At 42.3% G+C, this 25,106-nt stretch overlaps 1 protein-coding gene across 3 annotated transcripts in view; it reads right to left on the minus strand.

Annotated features, from left to right (window-relative positions):
- The window catches only part of DPYSL4 (dihydropyrimidinase like 4), a 37,261-nt gene extending 15,606 nt beyond the window's left edge, over positions 1-21,655 (minus strand). The window contains exons 1-12 of one of the 3 annotated variants that reach the window (XM_075612193.1): positions 21,237-21,655; positions 14,384-14,472; positions 14,065-14,249; positions 11,348-11,512; positions 9,621-9,682; positions 9,450-9,530; positions 8,917-8,985; positions 8,692-8,812; positions 5,006-5,162; positions 2,624-2,765; positions 677-847; positions 49-228 (exon numbers count right to left, since the gene is read on the minus strand). In XM_075612193.1, the coding sequence (XP_075468308.1) occupies positions 49-228; positions 677-847; positions 2,624-2,765; positions 5,006-5,162; positions 8,692-8,812; positions 8,917-8,985; positions 9,450-9,530; positions 9,621-9,682; positions 11,348-11,512; positions 14,065-14,249; positions 14,384-14,472; positions 21,237-21,578 (1,764 nt within the window). In that variant the 5' untranslated portion in view covers positions 21,579-21,655. Of the gene's footprint in view, positions 1-48; positions 229-676; positions 848-2,623; positions 2,766-5,005; positions 5,163-8,691; positions 8,813-8,916; positions 8,986-9,449; positions 9,531-9,620; positions 9,683-11,347; positions 11,513-14,064; positions 14,250-14,383; positions 14,473-19,516; positions 20,131-21,236 lie in introns of those variants that run through there. The other 2 variants (XM_075612192.1, XM_075612194.1) reach the window with 2 other exon arrangements.
- Positions 21,656-25,106: the final 3,451 nt, after the last annotated feature.

The raw sequence follows: 25,106 nt of genomic DNA on the forward strand, positions 1-25,106 counted from the left end.
ACTACACAACATACTAACTAGTAGCAAGAGAATTCAAAATGTTCTTACTCTGTTCCTGGCTTTGATTCTTTTGTATACATGGTCAGGGAATGTCTTCCTAGGAATAAAGCGACCAGACCCTTGGCTAACATGAAGGTTTCCATCTTCCAAAACAATTTTTCCTTGACTAATAACAACTTGAGGGTCACCGTGACATTCCATTCCTTCAAAGATGTTCAGTTCCACAGTCTGGCAGGAAAAAGGTACATTGATCACAGTCAATAATTTCAAATAAGAATACACACACACATACACCAAATAAAAAGATCACTTGTGAGCACATTCACGACTTAGACAGGTCTGCAACCCTGCCTTTCACCATTATCACCTAGCATACAGTACTTCCACTGCAGCAAGGGATTCTGGGAAATGACAAGGTGACACAGTGTGCTCATTTGCATTTCATTTCCCAGAATCCCTTGCTGCAGTGGAAGCACTGTATGCTAGGTGATAATGGTGAAAGGCAGGGTTGCAGACCTGTCTAAGTCGTGAATGTGCTCACAAGCGATCTTTTTATTTGATATATATTGATATATATATATACTGTATATATATACTGTATATATATATATATATATATTGATAATAACATTTCAATTCATCATTTTAGTTGGGAAAGAAAATACATTTTTGTTACCAGATTGTGCGTCTTTGCAGAAATTATTTTTAATGCTTTTGGATTCCAAATAACTAAGTCGGCATCTGAACCAATCGCAATTCTTCCCTTCCTGGGGTACAAGTTAAAAATCTTGGCTGCATTCGTGCTTGTCACTGCAACAAATTCATTCTCATCCATCCTTCCAGATACCTAAAATGAGGGAGAAAAAATGAAAATACGTCTATTTTACTTAAAATTATGATATAGGAAACCAGTGCCATCCCTTAGATATTCACTTAAATGGAACTTTGCACTTTTACCTAAAGAAAACAAACCCAGAAACTCCTCTGCATCATGAATGTAAATGCACGTTTGTAAAAGTAAGATACATGCACTGCCCTCAAACTGTATATTTCTGTTACACTTCCTTTGTAGGCAAAAATTTGTATTTTTGTCCTTTTGGACATTTCATGAAAAGGCTGGAAGAGAGATTGTTTTTTTCATTCAATGTGATATTTGTCATAGAAGGATTTACAAACATATTCCTATTATACAAAATGCAATAGAGTGGGTTGATTTTCAAATAGGTATAGTATGTATAATTATATTTATATAGCGCCAACAGTGTATGCAGTGACAGATTACAATACAGGGTGAATACATGATTGGGATAGGAGCATCAAGTAGATTAATACAGGGGGCTTAACTCCAGTCCTCAAGGACCAACGCCCCCCAACATGTGAGGTTTTCAGGATATCCCAGCTTCAGCATAGGTGGCTCAATCAGTGGCTCAGCCTTTAACTGAGCCACTGATTGTGCTACCTGTGCTGAAGCTGGGATATCCTGAAAACCTGACCTGTTGGGGAGTTTTGAGGACTGGAGTTGAGCCCCCTGGGATTCAAATGTAAAGTACAGGGAGACCCTGTCAAGGGGAATTTACAATGTCAGGGGTATATTATTCGGTGACCGTACAGATATAGTATATGTAAAAGGACATTAAATAAAAGTGGTAGTCGTGGAGGACAAGTGCATCTGGTCAGTAATGTAGGCGTAAAGAATTTCAGGAAATGCTTCTCTTAAAAGGTGAATTTTTTAGATGGTCTTTAAAATGCAGAGACCAATATTGAGGCGGAGAAGAGGGGTCCACAGATAAGAAGAGATGAGTGCAAAGGGTGTAATCCGCAACAGATAAAAGGTGCAAACATGAGACATCTCTGGGTCGAGCATAAGAGGCGAGCAGGGGTGCAATGAGAGACCAGAGTAGAGATACAGTACTGTATATGGATATAGAGGAGTGTAGAGCTTTAAAGCAGAGGAGAATACTTGTGTAGTTTATACTGAGATTAATAAGAAGCCAGCAGAGATATTTCAGGAGGGCAGAAGCAGGTCTGCATCTAGAAGAGCAGGAGATGATTCGACCAGCAGCATTTGTAATAGATTGTAAGGCAGAGAGGTGTGAGCGAGTGAGGCCAGAGAAAAATAATGTTACAGTAATCAATATGGGAGAGAATGAGGGCATGGATTAGTGTTTTATTAGCAGAGGTTTTTTTTTTTGCATAATGCTACATTTCAACAGAATATTAAACTGCTAAGGTGCATATCACATGTTTGCAACTAATGATACAGCCTGAACAGCCAAGGGAACTATAAAAGGATTTAAACATCTTTAAACTAGAAACAATACAGCCTATTAAGTAACAGATGGCTCAATTTAGTGTAAAGCAATATAAAAACATGAATGTGTCAGTAAAATATTTCATCAGTTACTCCATAGCTTGATATTATTTTATGTACATTGTAAAGGCAATAAGGCAAGATAGGGCATTAGTCATCATACTGCAAAGAAACTCTCTGCAGCCATAATGCAGCGTCCCTAAGTGATGATAATATGGCCTTGAGTTATGTCACTTTTACATGTGTATATTCAAATATAAAAAGTATCAATAAATGTTAAATTCCTGTAACGTTATATAACATTTTGCTTACCACACATTTTTCCCAAATTATTGTCATTCTTTCTTCAACTCCATTTGTTCCTTCCGGTATTAAAATGAAGTTATCCTTTCCTACAGCTTTCTGTGCTGTGGTAAAAGTACAGTGAGCGCTCCCTGTTACCTGCAGGTCACCGCTGAGTGAGACAAGAAAACAACAATAGCGCTTCAGTTTACACAATGTATTCTGGCCTGTGCCCACATCAGTTAGCTAATTAGCAATGGTGGGTGAAGACACGGCAGGGGAGCTGAGTGGAAATACCCAAGACAAGTGCTGAGCTGAACGCCATAATGCTCGTGTGCATAATCCAGTGTATATTTGTACAACATTTAGTGCTCACTCGCTTATGGTCTACAAAGCCCTACTAAAAACTGTGCTTCTCATCTCGGCAATGTAATAGGATAGAAACACTGACTATACCACTGACCTATACCACTGAACACACTTATACCCGTTGCTACTGTATGTTCAGAGATGCAAAATGCTTTTATTCTTATGGTTCTGGAAATCTCCCACCACATTTGCTAAAAGCTATTCATCAAAGATATTCCTTTCTCCCTTTGTTCACTTTCATTACTGATGCTTTTACCCCTGAATGGAATATGTAGTTACATGCACTCTAATCTATCTGTATGGTTGTAATGTGATTCTCTTTGTACATAGGTAGCAGTACATAGTCCTAAGGCTAAGGCCCCGCTGCACGCGCCTTGCTCGCCGGCAGCACGTGCAATTCCCTGCACCGCGATCTGCGGTCTCCAGTGAATTTTTCCCGGCGCGGGGGTGGGGAGGGGGATTGTGGCCAAAACGGGTGGTGGGCGCGGCCATGATGTGAGGGGGCGGGACCGCCCCACAGCGCAGCTCTGCATCCGCCCCTCGGCACCCTCGGCCCCCTCAGCCCCATGGCACCCTCGGCACCCTCACACACACAGGCACACACACAGGCACCCTCACACACACATAGGCTCACAGACACTCACACACACAGGCACCCTCACACACTCACAGGCTCACAGGCACTCATACACACACAGGCACTCACACACACACACACACAAATACACATGGGGGGGTGAATCAGAGGGGGTAAGAGCAGGAGGGGAATCAGAAAGGGGATCGGAGCAGAGGGGGAAAATCGGAGCAGGGGGGTGAATGGAACGGTGGGGGGGGAATCGGAGCAGGGGGGGAATCAGAGGGGGGAAATCGGAACGGGAAGTTGAATGGAACAGGGGGATCGGAGCGGGGGGGGGGGAAATCGGATTGGCTGCTGGGATCCAATCCGTGATTGGTTCCCTTGCATGCCACATGACGCGGCACTCACCGAAATCACAAGCTTCTTGTAGCTCCAGCTGGCTGACGCGTCACAGCACGCAGTCAGCCACGCCGGAAGAGCCAGCGGGGACCTCAAGAACAGAGGCAAGCAGCTGGTGGTCCTTGGCCGCGCGCGCCGCCGGCCGCAGCAGGACCAAAGCCTTAGGCCTTGCCCCCGCTGCCTACTACAGCATCCGCTGTGGCGGACGCTGCGCGCATGAGAGCCCTCCCCGCAATGGCGCCGGGCCCGCTGCAGGGGGGGACGCAGCGCTCGCGCGAGAGCTACTCCTGCTCTCAATAGAATTGAGAGCAGGACTCGCGTCGAGCGATTAGGCACGCCCCCCGGCGGTTCAGCCAATGAGGGCGAACCTGCCGGGTGACGTTATGGCCGCGCCCCGTCACTCCTCCGCCATCCCCCCCCCCCCCCTCCTGGTCTCTCCTCCTGCAGTGAGCTGCAGACCGGGGAATCGGCAGAACGCGCCGCCAAAAGCGCGGGCGCGCGTTACAGCTGAGATACCGGGGCCTTAGCCTTACACAGGCATGCTACAGCTGCAATGAACTGCATGTCTGTATGCAATCTACAGAGGCTGCAGTCAATGTATAGATACAGATATAAAGATATATTGATAGATAATGTAGTGGTATAGGGCTTGAATGAAGGGGAGCAATCATATTCATTGTAAGCAAATGTCTTAGGCTACGCTTATAGTGACGGCGACGCAACGTCAGGCTACCGTCGCTGGAAAAATCAAATTGAGATGACTTCCAGCGATCGCGACCAAGCCTTCGCTCCATCACGTCGCGCTTACAATAAGCACATGCAACAGCGGCAATGCATTTGTTTTGATGCGACGTCACGTTGCTATCGCATTCGTCGGCACTATAAGCGCAGCCTTGCAGGTGACATGATTCATGTGAGCAATCTCTCTTCCTTGCAACCATGTTTACATTTGTTTTGCTGCCGGAATATATAATCATCTCCGATCTCATATAAAATGTCAGCCCAACAAAGCTCTAAGCAGTTATTAGAACAAATAACAAGAGATCTCCTGATTGCTCCATACATACCAGGACAGTAATGAGCAGAGATAATCTGGGGTTGTGGCATCAGGGTTAAGAGGCGGGGAGGTAACGAAAGCTGCCGCCTTTGCCCAATTCTTGCTCCAGTAGTGAGTGCCATCAGTTCCAAGGCTGGCCGTAATTGGCTCACCGTACACGACCGTACCTGAGAAGGTAAACATGGTCATTGTGGTTCCAGCGCACCTGCTCATTCATACAATAGGGCAGAGGTGGCCAACTCCAGTCCTCAAGGGCCACCAACAGGTCAGGTTATCCCTGCTTCAGCAGAGGTGGCTCAGTCAGTGGCTCAGTGAAAGACTTCTTCATGTTACAATTTGATCAGTATACAGTTCCATTGTGATGGTAATTAGCTGCCAGGAACATTTTGCAAACAAAATACTTAGCAACCCCATCCAAGGGTGGGCATGTAATGATCTTTTTTTGTAATTATATTTCTCAGACAAGGCATGCAATTAACACATCTTGTACATTAACAAAAAAGTACATGTAATGAAAACATAATGGAAACATGTTCATGTCCTTTCTTTTTATATGTATCACTATTAGTGATACGGCTGCATTTTATCTCAGCACCCGCACCCTAATATTTGTCTTTATAAGCCATAAAACAAGGGAGAAACGAATGCAAACTGTTTGCAACCTGCTGTATTTTCGGATGTTTTGCTATTCTTGGGCCTTGCGGTAAAATCCCTGTCTTTTCTAAACCCTATGTTGAAAATAAATATCTTTATTGTAATATGTGCTGCGTACAGCACACTACACAGTAATTGTACTATTGGCAGAAAAAGCGCTATATGTTGTTATTATTAAAAATAAAAATAATAAGACAGCATACATGTGAGGCGAAAAATCATTTACCTATAATTTTTGTTTGATTTTAAAAGTGCATTATTGTGCAGAGAGGGATAAACGCTTTCCAGTTTGACAGAAAAAATAACCTATCCACATATATTACTGCCAAGCAATACATTGCAGCTCCCTACAGAACAGAAAGGGGTTGTCCCATATAACAGCCCCAAACCTGCACAGCAGCGCCCGCCATAAATTACTCTTGTTAGGCTGAGGCCCCAGTACCTCCGCTGCACGCGCGCCAAGCGAGACTGGCGGCGCGTGCAGCCGATTCCCCTGGTCTTCAGGGTGCTGCAGACCAAAAGACAGGGGGGGTCTTGACAGGGGAGGGACGGGGCGCGGCCGTGACGTCACCCGGCAGGTTCGCCCTCATTGGCTGAACCACCGGGGGGCGTGGCTTAGCGCTCCATCGCAACTCCTGATCACAATTCTCTTGCGAGCAGGAGTCACTGTCGGCAGAGCGCAGTGCCCCCCCCTCACAGCGGGCCCGGTCCCATTGTGCAGCGGCTATTGTCCCTGCAGCGTCCCCATCAGCGGGCGCTGCAGTAGCCAGTGGGGACCTGGCCTTAGATTTTAGGATCTGAATGAATTCTTTGAACATATTGTAGCCTAAGGCTGCGGGCATGGTCAGCGCTTAGCCGCTGACCCCCGCTCACTCTTGTCAGTGAGCCCCTGCAGCCGCAATGAGAGCAGCTTTAGCAGGGGCTCGCACACGCTTTCCACAGGCGTGCGGAAGCATGCTGACTTTCAGTTGACAGTCAGATTTTAGTTTTCGCGCTGAGGGAAGCAGAGGGTCGGTCACGTGACTGGCAACAGCCAATTGCACTCAGTGACGTCGGCGCCGTGACGGGCCACACTAGCCCCGTCTCCCGCACCGCCTCCCACCCGCCTCAAGTGGGCTTGCTGACACTCATGCCAGGACACAAAAAAGGAGAGCATGAGCGTCAACACGGCTCAGCGCAGTATTTTTTGCCATGTCCGAGGCCTAACTGAGTTCATACCAATGGATTCAATTTTGCCACACACATAACATAAGTTAAGAAATAGGTAACTACAGTGCCTGAATAGAGGACTGATAGTCTATATATATATATATATATATATATATATATATATATATATATATATATATATATATATATATAAGTCAAAGTCCAAAGTAAAAAAAAGTGCATTGTAAGAGCGCAATGTTTCGGCTCCAACTGGAACCTTTCTCAAGAACAGTCAATACTGTGACAGGCAAAACCAGATATACCCTACCCCTCACCCTGTGCCAAGACTAGATTGGGCGCCAAACTTACGCAAGGGGTAGGGGATATCAGGTTTTGTGCACTACCAGGTGACAGCCTATGGTTATGATTTTTTCACTGGAGCATGTCACATTTGGAACCTATACGTTCATTGGGACTTTTATCTGATTGTGTTCTCCCGCTTACGTGTTATTGATGTGCTTGTCTATAGTCCATCCGTTCACTTACCACATGGGTTGCTTATATTTGTCTTTTTAGACCTGTTTTTAATCATATGTACATGTTTATGTGTCTCTTCTTTAGGTGTTTTTTCTCTAAGGATTGGTCCTTTGCAATAAACTGTTTACATTCATATTCCCCTTTACCTGTTGATGGAGCGACTGCTTCTTTGTCTGTGATATATATGCTACACAAACACAACCCTTGTAAGCGCAAACCCACCCTATATTTTATGTGAAAAGGAGTGCTAACGGGTAAGTGACTTTGCATAAACCAAAGGCAGAGATCCCCAATGCAACATCCAAAGCATTTGAAAGCAGCTGTGAATGGCTGGTGTATTTAGACTACTCCCTGTTATTAGAGGTTCAGAGAACGTTTGCACAGATAGTGTTAGGACTTGCAGAAAGAGGGCACACCTTTATGTGATCTGCAAGCTTACACATGCTTTGGCCAATGGGTTTAACCAAGTGACCCTCACTTATGAGAAAAGAACAGGTATGTATTTAACTATATGATTTGTCATGTTGGATGTTGTATAGGGGTTGTCTTTTATATATAAACATCCTCCTACAGCTCCTGACGGTTTATAAATTGTCTCCCATTAATGTTTTTTTATATATTGAATTGAGTACATGTACATACAGTATTATGCTATTGTGCTGGCGCTTCTTCTTTTCTTTTATATATATATATATATATATATATATACAGGCATACCCCGCATTAACGTACGCAATGGGACCGGAGCATGTATGTAAAGCGAAAATGTACTTAAAGTGAAGCACTACCTTTTTCCCACTTATCGATGCATGTACTGTACTGCAATCGTCATATACATGCATAACTGATGTAAATAACCCATTTGTAACAGGCTCTATAGTCTCCCCGCTTGCGCACAGCTTCGGTACAGGTAGGGAGCCGGTATTGCTGTTCAGGACGTGCTGACTGGCGCATGCGTGAGCTGCCGTTTGCCTATTGAGCGAGATGTACTTACTCGCGAGAGTACTTAAAGTGAGTGTACTTAAACCGGGGTATGCCTGTATATATATATATATATATATATATATATATATATATATATATATATAGTGCCAGTAATGAAGGTTTGTTGCAGCACACATGAATCACATTCTAACAAGAGGTGTGGTTCTTATAAATATGACACTGTTACTGTACAGCAAAAGTGCAAACTATTGAATGCAACACTGAGCACAAAAGGAACATTGTATTCGACAATAAGCACAAAAAGGGCAAACTATTCAATCTCTTGCAGTTGCAGTAAATGACCCAATAAATCCCAGGGTTTGAAAGTTCGCCTGAAATGAAACCTGATTCTGAAGGTGTGATTAGTTATACCTTTTCTTTTTGCTTGAGCAATCACATCAGCAGCCCCTTTGCTCATGACTTTTGTGATGTAAAGGGGGCAGTTGGCTTGCTTTGCTATGGTAATTGCACGGTAAACTGCTTCTGCTTCAACCTTGGGTAACAGAAAGGATGTCAAACGCTGCATTCATCAACGTACCGGCCAAACAGTTACGGCACAAATGTATGAACTAGGAAAACATACAATAAGTTTATTACCTCCTCTGGGTGACTGAGAACATGTCCCTCAGGGCCAGTGATCCCGAGCTCTAAAATGAGCTTTTGTTCCTGTATAAAATAAATAACAAGATGAAAATAAATGGCTTGGGAAACAAACCAAAAATCCGAAGCTTGCCGTTCCCTAATTAGGTTTGTGCGTTCACCCCTCCAGGAGTAAAAGCCTAGGAGGATATAATCCCCCCCCAAATGACCTATTTTGAAAGTGAGCTCCACGTGACACTATTGGAAGCAGATTACCAGGCGTATTGCTATCCTTTTTTTCTAGTTGTATATGATTAGATGTTGTTTTATTTAACAAGGCCTAAAGCCTGGAGTAGAGTATTCACATGACAGCACGTGATGTGTATTCTCACTTTCTGCCGGGCAGAATCAAACGGTTTTCCACGCAGACTAAAAACAACATCATATCCCACATTATTGTGAAGAAATTGTTAAAAAAAAAGAAAGAAAACAAACATGCAGAGGGTACCGCCCCGTTAAAGTGTAGCATTTATGATGATACATAACTATACCTCTTCAATGATGTCTCCATTTTCTGCATGCACTTGTGCTATGGCCCCCAGGTCTCGAATAATGCTAAATATTTCATAAATCTGTGAACAGACCAACAGTATAATAGCTTCTTAAAACACTACCATTGTTGTACATTTGTCAGTATTGCAAGTGATAGGATCGCATCTCACCTCCGCATCGGTACACTGATATTTGTCTTTATAAGCCATGAAGACAAGGAAGGAATTCACACCTTAAAGAAAATATTAGAAGGTTTTTAATGTTAATTAAAGTTCCAATCTAAAACAGAACTATCATATTTTACGTGTGTGTGTGTGTGTGTGTGTGTGTTGTGTTCAGCTACAAACACACAATAAGCATGTGTATGTATTAGAATCATGTTTATTAAGAAACATAATACTTAGGTAGCAGAAAGGCCTAAACCATTAAAAGAAGATATCCTTCCAAAAATACTAATCCACTTCCATATGTAAATGCATGGAAACTTGAATTGGCCTTTTTGGGGTGGAGTTGTCAGATTTTTGCGTTTCTCCTGGAGCTGCATCTGTTACTTTTTTGTATATTTATTTCCCATTTTTCAATCATCATTTTTTGGCTGATTTTTCCCTGCAAAGTTTTTTTTTATAAAGCATCACTCGAAATTCTTCAAATATTTCCGGGAGGAGAGTCTTCTGAAGCCAAAACTGAGGCTTCAGCAGTGCCGGATTGAGACCCCATGGGGCCCCTGGGCACCAAAGCTTTGGGAGCCTTTCCCCGAGGCGACCCTCCTCCTGCAGCATAGCGGCATGATGATGTTGCGGTGTCATGTGACGTCATGTGGTCATCACAACACGTGGCCATGGCATCTCGGTTGCCATGATAACGGGACACTGCATGAAGAGGGCCGCTCTAGAGAAGGTAAGAGAACACCCCTCCTTCTCTTACACTTACACCCACACACACCTTACCTTGGATGAGGTCCAGGGACAATGCAGCTCCCTCCTCCAGCGCTGACAGGAGGGGGGGGGGGAGTATGGCAGGCAGTGATCGCCAGGCTGCATGTGGGGAGCTGGAGAGCTACAGCACTGGCCCACTGCAGCCTACAGGTGGCCCCTAACCTCGGGGGCTCCTAGGCATACGCCTGGTGGGTAATCGGCACTGGGTTTTGGACTATATGAGGTGTTCAGAATTTGCCACATCTAGCAGTGCACTTGAAAATAAGTCTTATGAGATTTCTAAAGGTTTGAGTCGGAATAAGTAACATTACTCATTTTTTTAAATTGAAACTTCTATGCTGGCACTTATCTAAATTCTCATAGGACTAGCACTCCTTCATGGAGACGAAAATGCGTCACAAACAGGCGCGCGCCCCCCGCTGGCTCAAAATTCTCACAGCACTCAAAGTCGTTCATGCAGACGAAAATGTGATCAGGCAAGCAAACAGTACTTTTATAAGCAAACCCACCACAGTACCAGTACTTTTATAAGCAAACCTGCCGCAGCACCAGCACTTTTATAAGCAAACATGCCACAGTACCAGCACTTGTATACCCAAAGCCACCACAGTACGAGTACTTTTCCAACTGATACTGTGGAAAATTCTGCAGAAAAATAAATTATACTCTCAAAAGTCTTTCATTCAATCAAAAACGTCAAAATCCAGATACAATTTCAGTGACCAAACACACAGACGTTTCACTCAGAACGCGTGTGCTTGGCACACACCCGTCTTTTTTTTCTTATGAAGAACCATGTAACGATCTCCTATATAGATACAATATATATATATTCATAGTGTGTGTGTGTGTGTGTGTGTGTGTGTGTGTGTGTCTGTGTGTGTCTGTGTGTGTTTGTGTGTGTCTGTGTGTGTCTGTGTGTGTGATTTCATGTTTATGCCTCAGGATACTGCTGTACTTACCTTTGTCCTTCACTAGAGCCTCTAACTCCTCTTTAAGACTCTCATGCCAATGTGTGATGTCCACATGCAGTGAATAATCACAGCAGACTTTTCCATCAGCCCATTCTCTCCACTGGTCATACGCTGTAACTAGGTTCATCCCAGCTTCAGGGAACACATGGTCAACTGAAACAGAGCAAATACGTTTCATCATCTAGACACCACTGCATAGTATACTTAGATTTTACTTTTAATATGCGAGCATTTGGGTTTATAGACAGACCTACTTCATGACCTAGTACAGCTCAACCCCGTTATAGCACGATCCGCTACAATTATTATTATAACATGGTCTGAGCGTGGCTCCCCATGTAAAAACACCTCCAAGGTATTCTTTTTTTTAATTAATATAACATTCAATGCTGTATTGCTAATGGACACACACACACACTAATAATTTTACCATACACAAGACTGCGCAGTAGAAGTTATGTTTGTTCATAGAGTCAATGACATCACACCAATCATATGGTGTAGCAGCTACAGAATTGCTATAGTGTATGAAGGGTCATGGGTTCGATTCTTGCATGGTATGGTAAAATTATTAGTGCATGGGGGATGTGTGTGTGTCTGTGTGTGTGTGTGTGTGTGTGTATGTGTGTATGTGTGTGTGTATGTGTGTATGTGTGTGTGTGTGTGTGTATGTGTGTGTGTGTGTGTATGTGTGTGTATGTGTGTGTATGTGTGTGTATGTGTGTGTATGTGTGTATGTGTGTATGTGTGTATGTGTGTATGTGTGTATGTGTGTATGTGTGTGTGTGTGTGTGTGTGTATGTATGTGTGTGTGTATGTATGTATGTATGTGTGTCTGTTAGCAATAAAGCATTGACTATAATAATTAAAAAAGAAACCTTGGTGATGTGCGCCACGTACGTGGCCTGATGAAGCGAGGAGAGAGCTCGAGAGAGAGAGCTGCAGATGCCGGGTAAGTCCTTGCACTGTGGCCATTTCGCGATCCCGGTTATAATGCTGTCTCATTATGTGGACCACAAGCACCCCACATTATAACGGGGTTCAGCTGTAGTACAGTTTAACTAGAAAAACTTCAATTATAAAATATTTGTTATCACTTGAGCAATGAACTTGAACACGGTGTTCCTTCATTATCTGTATTCTAAGATGTGTCGAGTTCACAAAATATACGACATCTCAGTTACAGTATATAAAACTGTTGTTAAATGTATTTTTTCTTGTTATTGTAATGCACTTAATATTAGAACTCGAAATACACCTATTCCCAGAACATTCTCTTTGTGTTATTGGGTTGAAAAGAGTTTGAAAAACATTTTTTCTAGAGATGTGTAAAAACGTTGACAAACAAAACAGAGTAGCCAAATGTTAATGCCATTTACACATCATCAATTACTTGACAATTTAATGAACAGTTATAGAAATGTTCTTATCTGAACCTTGCATTTACTCAAGGGCTAACTCTTAACCCAGCTTTACATGATAATTGATAATTGATAATCAACAGGGAATAGGCAGAATGAACCCAACATTCATTAAAATATGTTTTCTGCAAGTTTACGAAGATGTTCTAATAAAATCAAAAATCATTGTGTCTCATGGATAATTATTTTGTGGAACTGTGATTTTTACACAAAAAAAACTGAATATTTTCCCAAAGGGGACAATATAAATGTGCATAGTTAAACCCCTTTGCAATCTTATTATAGTACCGTAATAGCCGAATATAGTACGGCCTCGAACATAATACGACCCTAAAGTTTTGAAGGTGTTCTACATGAAAAATAAAAGGTGTTAGGCCGCGCATACTGTATAATACGTGTATAGTTTTTGGAAGGACATTTTTAGGAAAAAAACAGCACTATATTCGGGCCAATATGGTATGATACTATTGTTATTAATAAAATAAAATCATGATGAGATATAAAGGGGGGAGGAGAGAGGGGGAAGGAGGGGAGGAGGAGAGATGGGGAGGAGGATAGATGGGGAGGAGAGAGGGGGAAGGAGGGGAGGAGGAGAGATGGGGAGGAGGAGAGATGGGGAGGAGGAGAGATGGGGAGGAGGAGAGATGGGGAGGAGGAGAGAGGGGGGAGGAGGAGAGAGGGGGGAAGGAGAGGTGAGGGGGGAGGAGGAGAGGGGGAGGATGGGGTGGAGGAGAGGGGGAGGATAGGGTGGAGGAGAGGGGAGGGGGAGGAGGAGAGATGATGGAGGGGGAGGATAGGGTGGAGGGGAGGAGGAGAGTGGGAGGAGAGAGGGGGAGGAGGACAGGGGGGAGGAGAGGAGGAAGAGAAAGGGAGGAGTAGAGGGGAGGAAGAGGGGGGAGGCAGAGAGGGGGGTGGAGATATGAGGGGGGAGGACGAGAGCAGCTGTGTACCTACCTGCTGCCTTGGAAGATTGAGGGGTCTTGCTAATGGCCTGTGGAGGGGTCCGGTAAAAGTGCCTATAAGATGGGGCCTCCCTTCCACCGCCTACAGCAGGCTGCCTCTGACAGGCACCTCCGAAGACACCCTCCTGCAGGCCTATCTGACAGACACCTCTGCGAACCCAGTTCCAGAAACCTCCCCCCAGCACCCAGAACAGGAGTCCTTGCTGTCCCACCCCTGTCGACGGCCCTGAGTGGAACTTTTACAGTAGCACCCCATAAGTTCCCCCCATAAGTTTTACAGTAGCACCCCATAAGTTCCATTTAAATAGGTTTGTATACACACGTATCATTGTGGTTCCTCCTGCAAGCGCAGCCTTGGTGCCTTGAAAAAAGTCATCTGCTGCAACCATTCCCATCACTGGCATCTGCAGTCTCGTGTGAACGTCAATCCCTCCAGGTATAACCAGCAATCCATGGGCATTAACTGTCTTTATTCCACCAGGAACAATCAGATTCTCACCAATTTGTCTAAACATCAAAAAGATAAAAGAAAATATTCCAAAGACTAGACACTCTTTTTGTCCCCACCCAATGTTCTCAGATATGGAATTGGATTCATAATCAGAAATGAAATATACAATTTAGTGCACAAAGAAACGTACTTTATCAAACCATCTTCAATATATATATCTGCAAGGAAGGACTGGTCATCATTCACTATCTTCCCTCCTTTTATCAGCAGTCGGTCACTCTGCGAGAAGAATAAAGTTAGCAGGTGATGTTATGCAAGAGCTCCAGATCACTACTCAGCATGCAGAATCCCAATGGGACATCTAGTGAGCTGATATGATATAAATAATTGTAAACCTAGTCTGCCGCATGCACATACTGTATAGCAGGGGGTGCTCAACTCCAGTCCTCCCCCCTCCCCCCCAACTGGTCAGGATTTCAGGATATCCCTGCTTCAACACAGGTGCCTCAATCAGAGGCTCAGTCTTCGACATCCTGTACAAGAAAAATAAACGAGTTGGACAGATTGCTCCTTTAAACCCTTGGCGGCCGTATGAGGTAACCATGATGTCATGGAGCCCGGCACTAAAGGACATAGTGGATACATCATGAGCTTTCTTGCTCATTTTCTAGGAGAAGGGTGTTCTGTGCTGAATGTGATCTAGCAGGCAGAGAGAATGGAAGAGAAGGGCTCCTCCATTACTATGCCGCAATCACGTGATCACACTGAGGATCCATCACGTTATCGCAATGTACCAGAGGCCTCTCCTGCACTCAAAGGGTTAATGAACAATGTCATTTCCTGGCGTTCACCTTAACGGAGGGTGAGTAGGTGGTGAATACAATGTAGGTACGTTTGCATATCATTACCATATAATGGCTGTTAAAAATAGCGCTATTCTTTTAAAGGACCTAAATCCTGGGTAGCCTCATGTTATTTACTGCATTATAATTAAAGTGGATAGACAAATGGAGTTTAGCAGATCTGGGCCTAAGAGTTGCATTATGAACACACCTGGAAGATTCATTTGTACCTATTTGAACCCATGCTCATTCGTTTTTAGTTTGTGGAGTGGAGATGCAAGAACTTAGAAAAGAGTTACCCCAAGCACAAATGACAATGGAATATATAAAATCCTCTTTCTTATTCACATTAGAAGTCTCTACCACCGCTGAGTCCCCATAAACCACTCTAGCTAGAGGTCTGTGTAGAAGACAAAGCTCTTGATTACATTTGAAGATGCAATTGAAAAATCTTTTTCCTCAGCATCTAAATGCACTTCATGTGACCCTGAGCATCACTGATTTTAACTCTTCACTATATTAGGCACATCAAATCAACACAAGTTATTCCTCTCTTTATTGAAATTAAAATGAATGGTTCATGCCAGCTTTTGCTCTACATTTGTTATTGTCTTTCATTTGCTCTCCTCGACCCTTATTTAATATGCGGTGCAGATGTCTTCCCAATGATGGAGAAGAGTTCAGATCCATTTAAATCAATGGAACTAAAATCTCCTCTAGTATGCATAAAGCCTCTATCATGATGTCATGTTAAAAAGGGACCCTGTGGCTAGAAACACAATGGACATGGATCTACAGTATCTAGGTCAGTGGCAGGTAATATGATATACCACAAGGTCCACATTTGCGTCCTTTCAGCCCTCAAAAGGGCAGCACATATATATATGTATATATATATATATATACATACATACACATTATTTAAGTTATGGTGGGTGAGAAAGGCGACCAAAAACCCTCCACCGTTAGCATATAGCCAATAAAGAATATCACTTGTGAGCACATTCACATGTCTTAGACAGGTCTGCAACCCTATAAAAAATAAATAAAAGAGAAGCGCAAGAAAACCCAATCAATATATGAAGATAGTGGGTGAGGGATGTAGTCCCAATAATCAGGGCTCAGCTGTCCTGGAAGTATATATGCGTACTCAGAATAATAGGCTGAATCCAAGGTAATTAGAGCATGTATAAGTGCTATGGGAGACTCAATGCCGTGGCATCGGGAGCCGCCTGCTACATAGAAGCATGTTAAAAAATATACAAAACACAATGTGAAAGTTAGGTTAAAAGCGAATGCAGCATAAAGCTATTATAAGTTAAAAACACGAATGTAAAAGCAACAAGAAATGGTGAAACTGTCTAGTATACATCAGATCATGACATAGAATGGACCTTGGAGAAACAATGCAATCTATCAAAGAGATCAAAGATGCCACGGCTCACAGGGGGGTGAGTTCTCAGTGAGGCCTCCCGTTGGTGGCTGTGTCCGCCAATGAGCTGGTCCCTCTGATCAACTCGCGCGAGTTTTGGGCCCCGTGACATCATCGCCGTGGGCGGAGGATTCGCTATGTAACAGGTATGCGTGTAGACGCGAATTTACTTTTTGACAAAGGGACGCAGGTCCCGAAACGCGTCAAAGTTACTATGTACCTCTTTTTGACCACCCAATAAACCTTTTTTATACTCGTACTGGTTTGCAGCCCCCATTGTTTGCACGGCAGTGCTCCGCCCCTGGACCCCTCGGGACAACCCTTTTTTCAATATATGAAAATAACTTTATAACTAAAAATATTTATAAAGTTATTTTCATATATTGATTGGTTTTTCTTGCGGTTGTCTTTTATGTTTTTAGATGTTTGGATTGTCCCAGTTGGATCACAGGAGAGAGTGGGAGCAGCAGACTATAGCCCCCTTGGATTTACATGGGATTCCCAGCCAGTGCGGTCTCAATCGGCTATATGCTAACGGTGGAGGTTTTTTGTCGCCTTTTTCACCCACCATAACTTAAATAATGTTTATGGTAAACCTACCCAGCTTGAAAATTGCAAAGCCAGTACAACCAACCTCACACTGATGAGACCCGAAAGGTGAAAACAGCTGTCTGTGAGTGGTTTGACTGGCTTTGCATCTTAATCCCATGCTCTGCTTAAAAGCTGTATGAACAGCAAGCATGTGCTTATAAGTGTTCCATGTAAAAATGGAATTCAGGCAAAAGGTGACACGTGTGCCCATTTGCATGTCATTTCGCAGAATCCCTTGCTGCAGTGAGAGCACTGTATGCTGGGTGATAATGGTGAAAGGTAGGGTTGCAGACCTGTCTAAGACATGTGAATGTGCTCGGAAGAGATATTCTTTATTGGCTATATAGATATATATATATATAGAGAGAGAGAGATGTAGAGGTATCAGTACTGTGTTAGCCCAGCTTTAATAATCAAAAATGAATAGACGATAGCGTTCTGTGACTAAATAAATGCTTTTATTTGTGCACAAATAAAAGAATTTCGTTAGCCACAGAGCGGTATCGTCTATATTAGGGAGAAGGGACGTTGCACCATGGGTAAGAGCTTCTCCCAGCCCCCTCCTGTCAGCTTCTTGCAGCCACCAAACTGATGAATACTGTCCCACTTCTCTCCTTATACTGGGAAATAATAATATTAACTTTATTTATATAGCGCTTTTTCCCCCAATGGGACTCAAGGCACTACCAATCGGTGCTGTCATTAGGCAATCAAGGGAGTGGGGAGAAGCTACAGTACACACCAGGAACATCTCCACTCACCCTGCTTTGGCGGCCTGTTGGGGTGGTCAGTAGTTAGTGGCCACAGGTGATGCCCTCATGGGCCGCATGTCGCCAACCAATGATCTAGGTCATGATACGCGGACAGCATAGGGATCCAACATATACTTGCTTAGTGGCACATAAGAATAATTTGCAAACATATTTTTTTTAACCGTTACAACTTCCAGTCGTGCCTTTATTTATTTATACTCAACATTTTGGCATATCTAATATAGGGGGAAGAAGAGAATACCCTATCTTATGGGCAGGGTAAAGTCACAAGTATAATAGGCAGAAGCCATTAGGAGCTTGATTGAGAGCAAAGAACATTGCACTCCATTACACATCACTCCTATTCTGCCATGTCTCTGGGCGTAAAAAGCAGAACACTGCTCCCTAGAAAAAAACATTAGTCCGTACCCCAGGGAGGTTAGAAGGCATTAGAGGGGCCACTTAAAACCTGAGCAATACCAGTGCCAAGGAACATTCACCAAATGTATCAAATGGAAAACTCAAATTGCTTTCAATAGAATTCCTTTTGCTTGTAAAATATTGTGTGTGTGTATATATATATATATATATATATATATATATATATATATATATATAATACCGGAAATATTTTTTCCAGTATTCGCTCCAAATTTGTAGGCTGATGATTTTAGTACATGACGCGTTAGGGATGTATGTGCCCTATTCACTATTTGTGTGTTTCAGTAACTACTGTACCTAACAGAAGAGTATAGAGAGGAAAGTGTGTAGTAATATATAGTAGGTTAATTAAAAATCTATGTAATTTTTTGGGAGAATTACATTGATATACTAATTCATTGCCCCTGCTGTTCTCTATGCCCCCGAATATGGCCCACAATAAGAGTTATTAAATGCCATTGCTGCATACAGAAAATTCCTCATGTATTATGTCCATATTACTTTTTCCCTAATGAGATTGTCTTTCCTGTTGATTATAAGTCAGTAATTTAGTAACCACGCTGGGACACATCATCCAAGCACAACATGAGCATTCGTATTGGAATTATGCAAAAAATATGTTGACCCAGATTAAATATTTTCTTGCCAGGGACAGTCTGTTTCCATTAATGGGGATTTTATGCATCTTGGGGTGACCCTAAAGGCAAGTGTACTGTATTTGTATTCTAGAAACAGAAACCCCATATATAGCACACCCCAAACCATATACTTTGGGACACAGTTTGTGTCTTAGAAGCCTACATATACTGATGTGTAAAATCATTAAGCACTAATAATAAGCATCACACAAACATGTACCAATCAGTCAGATACTGTACAGTGTCAAACTGTATTGTTCAAAGCTCTTATGTTATCCCCCCAATAGATTATTCTATTTGTATCAGTCTCATCTATGTATTTTGTTGTTATATATTACATATATGGAATATTCTGTTTTTCATCCCCACCCCTCACATTAACCCTTTGTAATGATGCAAACATAGAAATGAACATTTTCTTCTTGTTAATCTTCTTAAAATTCATGTTTAACAAAGACCAAACCCTCCACCTTATCTACATTTAAAGCACATTTACAGGGGGAATCACTGCCTGTATGCTTTCTATAGGGTTCCCACGGCCTGATGATCCCAATCTGATATCATGGCTGTCTCATCTCAGACCTGCAATGGATCCCATGTCTTCCCCTTCTCTCCACCCTCTCTTACCGTAATACGAGGTATGTTCTTCTTGCCTTGGAATGACATGTTCGGCCTCTAGCAGGACCTGGGTCCCAGCTCCTAACTGATGATGGGGTCCCGGGGTGACCGCTTGGAATCTCCTCCTTTCTTCTTGTGCTTGGATGGTTAGTCACCAGGCTGGGAGGGGGGATGGAGGGGGGTGGAGATGTGTCCCCTCTGCCTGGTCTTTTTGTTGTGAGAAGCTCGGTAGCTCCCCCTGCACTGGAAGCCTCCAGTCAGCTCCAGCGAATCCCAGAGCCTCTTCCTGCAGCTGCAGCCAGCAGACGGCCCGGAGGGGCCTCTCCTAGGGTCTGGTGCGAGCCCACCTCCCCCAACAAAGGGCAAACAAAAGGCATCTTTCTCATGCCTGACCCTGCTCCCAGCAGCAGACAGGGGAGTTGTTTGGAGACAGTACAGCCATCACCCTTCCTCAGTGCTCAATACCAGGGCACAGACACAGGTCACTTCTCATGCCAAGGCAGCTGCAAAGTGTATCATTTACCACCATATACTGTATTGTTTCTCACTCTGGTAAATATATACTGTAAATAAACTATGCAGCACCTGCATGTCTCTCTCATCATCACAGGGTCATCTCCCTTTATTGGTTACCCCTTATTGGTTAACCAAACGTATTCCAGTAGATTCGGCGAATTGGAATTTTATTCTTACATTTAATCCATTGTAACTGCCCCCCCCCCCCCCCACCCCAAGGTAAGATTGTAACCTCTCCCTCCCTCCCTCTCTCTCTTCCTCCCTATCCCCCCATCTCTCCCCCTCCCTCCCCCTCTCCCGGTCTCCCCTCCCTCCCTCTCTCCCTCTCCTCGTCCTCCCTCTCCTCCCCTCTCTCTCCTCCCTCTCCCCCCTCCCTCCCTCTCCCCTCCCCCCTCCCTCTCCCCTCACCCCCCCCCCCCTCTCTTTCTCTCTCCCTCCTCTCTCTCTCTCCATACTGTATGGGTAATTATAAATGTCAAATCTTTCAACTCAAATATATTTTTGCTGGGCGTACAATGCTGTCACATTTTACAGGCAATTTCTGTTGTTGATTCTCAGAGATATACACTGAATTGTATAAAAAAAAATCTACATAAATCTATAGGATATATCTATTCCATTATGCACGTGTCTATTATTGATATAGCACTACATAGCTGTATATATATTTAATAATTTATTGACCAAACTCGGTTTGCTTTGGGCTACTTTGGATTATGTATATATTAAATATAGTTATTTCTGAGATATTTCACACACAGTCATACAGTTGAATTTTTTAAGTTAAAATTCCAGTGGATCAATATATTCGAATGAATAAATAAAAGTAGGTATTCTAGGAAAACAACACCTTGTACCTACTTATACTGAGTATGTTATTGATTCATCAACATGGGATACAATGCCTAAGAAATCCACCGAGATCCTGCACATTGTCCCTCAATTGCAAATGAGTTCTACAGGGATCAACCAGTCAACGGCCCATAATTTTTTTTTTTTTTTTATAAATATATGCCATCATATGATGGCAACCCAATAACTAAAGTGCACTACCTTTGCCATTTTAGGTGTAATTAAACTATTGTAGAAGCACATATCATACTCACAGTTATAAACCAACATTTTCTAATGCCTATTGCCATTTTTATAAACTCCAAGATCTGAATATTAAAATAAATAGAATATATATCCATAACCTGTATTTCATCATTACCTGAATGTCCCCAGGTGACAGATCCCCTTTGCCAGGTGTTGATGTCCCCTGGATGTCCAGCTTGTCAGCTCCCAGCCCATCCATGCTGCTGTTGCTGCACTCGCTCCCGTACTCACTGAGCCCATCAGAACCTGGACAGGAGTTGCTCAGTTCCAGCTTCCTGACACTTTTCTTCCCAACACTCAGGGAATCAAAATTGATTGTTTTATTTTCAAATGCACCTTCCACGTTGCAGAACATACCTCCGTATTTTTGCCTCGGTTTTGGACTTTCAGAACCTAGTTTAGAAAAGAAGTTGGGAGAATCTCCCTGCACCTTTTCATTCCTGCCCCTCTCTGCCATTGCTGCTTGGTTCCTGGGTTTGCAGCTTGCCCTGTGAGATAATGCAATGTGAAGTCGCTTCTTGGTCTGCCAGGCTCAATTTGAGGAAAGGACACTGTCTACAACGTGTCACATAACCCCCCGAGGTTGTTCCCCAGCTGCTAACTCCTTTTAGGGCCGGTTGCACTGTCCGGTGGGTGTGGTGCTGAAACTATTGCTACCATACTAGCCATAGCATGTTTATTGCCATATGTCCAGAATCTCACTGGCACTCCAATAGAAATTCAATAATGAATAGGTGCATGTCCCATATAAATAATAAAAGTATACATTACCGCATAGCAGCAAAAAGGGAGACAGCACTCAGGTGAATGAAAATAAATGTATTAAATACAGCACATAACTCCAACGTTTCGATCCCACAGGGGGATCTTCCTCAGGGTGGTGCAACAGACACAGGACAGTTAGTGACTTATATACCCATATAATAATAATAATAATTATATAAGTCACTCACTGTCCTGTGTCTGTTGCACCACCCTGAGGAAGATCCCCCTGTGGGATCGAAACGTTGGAGTTATGTGCTGTATTTAATACATTTATTTTCATTCACCTGAGTGCTGTCTCCCTTTTTGCTGCTATGCGGTAATGTATACTTTTATATATACATATATATACGTATATATATATATATATGTATATATATATATATATATATATATATATGTGTGTGTGTATATATATATATATACGTATATATATATATATATATACGTATATATATATATATATATATATATATATATATATATGTATATATATATATATATATATATATATATACACACGTATATATTTATATATATATATGTATATATATATGTATATATATATGTGTATATACGTGTATATATATGTATATATATATATATATGTATATATATATATATATATATATATATATATATATATATATATGTGTGTATGTATATATATATATATATATATATATATATATATATATATATTACTCTATGTTCATTTGCATGTCTTAGACAGGTCTGCAACCCTGTATATATATATATATATATATATATATATATATATATATATATACGCATACGCATACGCATACACACACTAAGTTTAAGTGGGTGGAAAAGGAGACAAAAAACTAAAAACTTCCACCGTATAGCATATCGTAAATAAAAAGATCACTTGTGAGCACATTCACATGGTCTGCAATCCTGCCTTTCATCATTATCACCTAGCATACAGTGCTTCCACTGCAGCAAGGGATTCTGGAAATGACATGCAAATGAGCACACATTGTCACCCTTTGCCTGTGATGTGTATGGTAAATCCTACAGCCTTGAATATTGCAAAGCCAGTACAACCAACCTCACACTGATGTGAGGTCAAAACATGCCTGTGAGTGGTTTCTCTGGCTTTGCATATAATCCCATGCTGTGCTTAAAATCTGTGTTAATAGCGAGCATTAGTTTATAAGTGTTCCATGTAAAAATGGTTTTCAGGCAAAAAGTGACACGTGTGCCCATTTGCAATTCATTTCCCAGAATCCTTTGCTGCAGTTGAAGCACTGTATGCTAGGTGATAATGTATGTATGTATGTCTTTATTTGTATAGCGCCATTAATGTACATAGCACTTCACAGCAGTAATAGTTACAATCATATAAATAATAAGATATAAATAACACATAATAGGATATAAATAACACAAAGGGAAGAAGTGCTTCAGGCTTACAAGTAACATTTAGGAAAAGGAGTCCCTGCTCCGAAGAGCTTACAATCTAATTGGTTGATAAGAAGAATGTACAGAGACAGTAGGAGGGCATTCTGGTAAGTGCATCTGCAAGGGGCCAAGGTTAATGTAAGAGGTGTTAATTATCAGCCATTAAGCTACTCGTATGCTTCCTTAAGCAGGTGTGTTTTAAGGTTGGTTTTAAAGGTGGATAGAGAAGGTGCTAGTCGGATATTGAGGAGAAGGGCATTCCAGAGGTGTGGGGCAGTCAGTGAGAAGGGTTTAAGGTGGGAGAGGGCTTTGGATACAAAAGGGGTAGAGAGAAGACATCATTGAGCAGAACGCCAGGAGAGGGATTTCAGCAGGGGAGACGCTGAGACAGTTTAAGGAAAGAGCAGAGTGATTCTGACAGCAGCGTTAAGGATAGATTGTAGGGGAGACAGGTGGTAGGCAGGAAGGCCGGACAGCAGGATGTTACAGTAATCAAGACAGGAGAGAATGAGGGCCTGAGTCAAAGTTTTAGCAGTCGAGCAGCAGAGGAAAGGGCGTATCCTTGTAATATTGCGGAGGAAAAAGCGGCAGGTTTTAGAAACATTTTGAATGTGAGAAAAGAATGTGAGAGAGGAGTCGAGTGTGACTCCTATGCAGCGTGCTTGGGCTACTGGGTGAATGATAGTAATTCCAACAGTAATGTAGAAGGAGGGAATAGGGCCAGGTTTGGGAGGAGGTATGAGGAGCTATGTTTTTGCCATGTTTAGTTTAAGTCGGCGGTGGGCCATCCAGGATGATATAGCCGACAGACATTCAGAAACTTTAGTCTGTACCGCAGGTGTAAGGTCAGGGGTAGAAAAGTAAATTTGTGTGTCGTCAGCATAGAGGTGATATTTGAACCCAAGAGAAGTGATTAGGTCACCTAGAGAGAGTGTGTAAAGAGAAAAGAGAAGAGGTCCCTGGACAGAGCCCTGGGGAACTCCCACAGAATGGTGAAAGGCAGGGTTGCAGACCTGTCTAAGACTTGTGAATGTGCTCACAAGTTATCTTTTTATTTGATATATATATTATTTGCTATATGCAATACGGTGGAGGTTTCTTGTTGCCTTTTTCACCCACCATAACTTAAAACGTATATATATATATATATATATATATATATATATATATATATATATATATATATTATAATGGAAATAGCCGTGTTAGTCCAGTGAAGAATAACTTTAGTATTAGGTGATACCTTTTTTATTTAGACTAGCAATTTATGTCATAAGACAAGCTTTTGAGATGTTTGTAATTATTCTGCCTGCCTCTCTGCCAATGTGCTTATCCACACCTTTCTCCCGCCCCCCACATCTTCCCCTTCCCCCTCCATGCTGTTCCTTGTCACCATTTTATTACCCTTCCAATGTCTTCAGAGATCCCTTTCTCAACCTTATCTACATCTGTTTTTTTGTTTGTTTGTTTGTTTTCTGCTTTCCTAACCTCTGTTTTTGCCATAGATTCCTTTGTAAACTAGTATTGCGACCTAAGTAAGAGAGGAGAACTCTCGAAAGCTTGTCCTATGACATCAATTGTTGGTCTAAATAAAAAGGTATCACCTAATACTGAAGTACTCATTTATTCTGCACGATATATATGCGTATTTATATATATGTATAAATATATATTTAAAAAAATTCATTAAAATAGGCTGAGAACTTGCCATGTTATAAAAACGCCCTTTAGAAAATAAAGGTGCCCTATTTCTTTACATAGTAAATATAATTTAAAAGAATGAGTAGTTGTAGAA

This window comes from Ascaphus truei, chromosome 8 (genome assembly GCF_040206685.1).
Source record: "Ascaphus truei isolate aAscTru1 chromosome 8, aAscTru1.hap1, whole genome shotgun sequence".
NCBI lineage: Eukaryota > Metazoa > Chordata > Amphibia > Anura > Ascaphidae > Ascaphus > Ascaphus truei.